This window comes from Atta colombica, unplaced genomic scaffold (assembly GCF_001594045.1).
Source record: "Atta colombica isolate Treedump-2 unplaced genomic scaffold, Acol1.0 scaffold95, whole genome shotgun sequence".
Taxonomy (NCBI): domain Eukaryota; kingdom Metazoa; phylum Arthropoda; class Insecta; order Hymenoptera; family Formicidae; genus Atta; species Atta colombica.
The window spans coordinates 186,889-189,986 of record NW_017259589.1 but is presented as its reverse complement, the minus strand read 5'-3'; the positions used below and the strand labels follow the sequence as shown (position 1 = coordinate 189,986).

Genomic DNA, 3,098 nt, shown 5'->3' with positions numbered 1-3,098 from the left:
TGTAGCTTTATATATAAGGAACATAAAATGTTCCGAGCAGCAAAATATCTTAAAAACTATAAGTTTTATAAAAAAAATATTTTAGATAAAAATTATAGACTTTAAAAAGGCCTAATAGCTGGCATCAATTTGACTTTGAGTGGCGTCGCCAAGGTAGAAAGATTATCTCGGATTTTTTAAAATAAGATCTCCTACTTTTTCTTTCGTTTTCTTATAGTTCTTGTTGAGACTTTTTAAAAATATTAATTTTATCCATTTTAGATCAGCCGTTTAGAAGTTATTGAATATTTTATAATGAAATGTAGGTGCGACTGTAGGTGAATCGAACACAAAAATTGTTCATTTTTTTGCGATAAAACATATATTTTATTTAGTAGATCATAAGCTATAACATATAAGAAAATCATTTGATTTCACCGGAACCCAATTTTATACATGATTAGTGCGAAATCCCTTTAACCGTCACTCTTCCTTCATTAAAAAGTTATTAATAAAAGAAGTTTGAAAAATGATGTCTCTTTTCTACTATCAAACAGAAATTTTCTGCTTTGAAGTATATTTTACGATTTTTCACGCGAAGCGACTCCTATCCCAGATCTTCCTTCCCCCTCCCCCTGCTTGGAGGCACACTATTTTTACGCGATGCGACTCCTACCTTCTCCCCTGCTTAGGAACATACGATTTTCACACCAAGCGACTTTCGAAGTCGATTCTGAGTCTGGTCTGTAAAAGCCGGACTTTGAAAGCCGTCATATGTCAAAGTTAAGGTCATCGAAGCTAGATCCCTTATTGTCAATATTTAGCATTATTTGTTGGACAGCTAGGATTTATTCGAGAAGCACATATATTTTAATTAAGAATATTTAAGAGAGTATTTTTTTTCAAAAAAAACCGATAGAAATCCGATAGAATTTTCCTCGATTTTATTTATCCAGAATATTAAGACTTTTATTATATAAAGTTTATTATATAAAGTTATTATATAAAGTTTATTATATAAAGTTTATATAGAATTCTTTATATCATGTTGTTTGTCATGCATCTCTTTAAAACATGACATTCGCTTAGTAGTTATTAGTTATTGCGACAAGTATTATAATCTCAGTGATCTAATTGATATAACGCTCGTTTCCGAAAAGTCGGGAATTTCAGGTTTAAATCTTAGAGAGTTCATGAAAAAATATTTTTCGTAATAAAATTATTTGCATATATATAAGCTTTCATTAACATGTAACTGTGTTAATATTCTTATAAAAATGTATTTTATTTGTATAAAAAATTATTAAATTGCTTGTTAATTTAATAGGCTACTCCTCTGGTGTTGCTCAGAATTGCGTTTTAAGAAAAAAAAAATTTGGCACGCAGATTGTAATCAGATGTGTATGTAAATTTATGCAGAAATATTTGCCAAGCAAACATTTGTCCATTGTAATATTAAAATCAAAACACTCCAAAGTAATATTTTAGTCATTTTGAAGTCATTTTAATGTCATTTTAATATTACTGTCACTTGTTATTTTATTTTGATAAGAATTGAAATTTACTCTGACCGAATATAAATATGAGAAGTATCACTTGATGGTCAAAGTTAGATGTTCAACTGATATGTATTCTTTTAAAATAAATTTATCTTAGAAACGATTATGCCCATTACTATCGGATTTTGAACAAAATTCATCTGAAATGTTATAATAATCCTTCCAAATTTAATTATATTACATTCATTTTAAATTACATTCATTTCATTCAATTACATTCATTTTTAATTTATTTAGGTGACTCACATAAATGATCTTATTTACAATCTTATTTTTGTTTATACCATATATATTCGCCTTTTATTGCATAACTCTCTATATATTGATTATTGAATATTGCTAAGGCCTCAAACTTAAGACACTTAAGACATTCATATTGAATGCTAGAAATTGGGATTCGACTTTCAACCGTGTTTTTCGGAAATTTTTTACATGTTTTTTTAAAGGTGTAATTAAATTTGGAAGAGAATCATTATAATATTTCGGACGGATTGCGTTGAAAATCCGATAGTAATGCTGCGCTGTAAAATTTCTGAGATAAATTCATTAAAAAAAAAAATATGTGTATGTAGGTATTATTTTAACCATCAAGTGTTTCTCGTATTTAGGTAATGTACTTACACACATATAAACGATATTATTTTCACATTTATTAAAATTTTTTAAATTTTAATTAGATTTATTAATTAAAAGAAGCTATTTCTGTTATTTAGGTTGATATTCGCTTACCGGATATACAGATTTCCACAGAAACATGGATTACCTTGATCGAACAATTCTTAATGCTAATTTTGATAATTGGCCGATGGATGTTGCCGAAAGGTGACTTAACTCGAGATCAGTTAAGCCAGCTGTTGTTAGTCTACATTGGTACTGCAGCTGATATTATCGAATTCTTTGATTCCTTCAAGGAAGATAGGATAGCAAAGGAACCTGTACTGGTATACTTGACATTAAGTATTTGGGCATGGTCTCTTACACAGTTTACAGTGGTCCTGACTGCCACCAAGTCTAGGAAATCTCGATTGTCGTCCGGCAGCGTTATCAGAAAAAAAGTCCGAACGGAAACTAGTTGTTGCAGCATTGATGTATGGGGAATCGCTTTGAACATGATTCTTCAAGTATGTATTAATGAATAACATAAAATATATCTAAAGAGAGATATTTGCACATTTTTTTGGTTGTTTTTTTAATTATTAACATCGTTTGAATCATTTACATAAAGCGTTCAGCCATACATAAAGTAGGAAATTATTTGAAGTTATAAAACGTTGTTTTAAAATATCAATTATTTATTTTTCTAAACATATTTTTTATTTACAACCTTAATAACGCTCTGGAACATCATTTTGCCATATGAATAATTATTTCTGATTTATTTTTGTCTGCCGAACATGAATTCGTAGGCAAAAGTTGGTCACATCACAATTTTGAGGAAAATGGCGTCAAAGAAGACAAGAATATAATCTCCTTTGACATCCTTTTTCTGATTGTGATGTGATAGCTAAATTTTGCCAATTTGCATTTGTGGAAGGAATAATATGATATGTGCAGTTGGAC

At 29.1% G+C, this 3,098-nt stretch overlaps 1 protein-coding gene across 1 annotated transcript in view; it reads left to right on the top strand.

Moving 5' to 3' along the window:
• LOC108693599 overlaps positions 1-3,098 on the top strand; it is a 93,760-nt gene that overhangs the window by 3,766 nt on the left and 86,896 nt on the right. Inside the window, exon 2 of the mRNA XM_018202634.1 lies at positions 2,252-2,659. Within this exon, the coding sequence (XP_018058123.1) occupies positions 2,252-2,659 (408 nt within the window). The remainder of the gene's footprint in view (positions 1-2,251; positions 2,660-3,098) is intronic.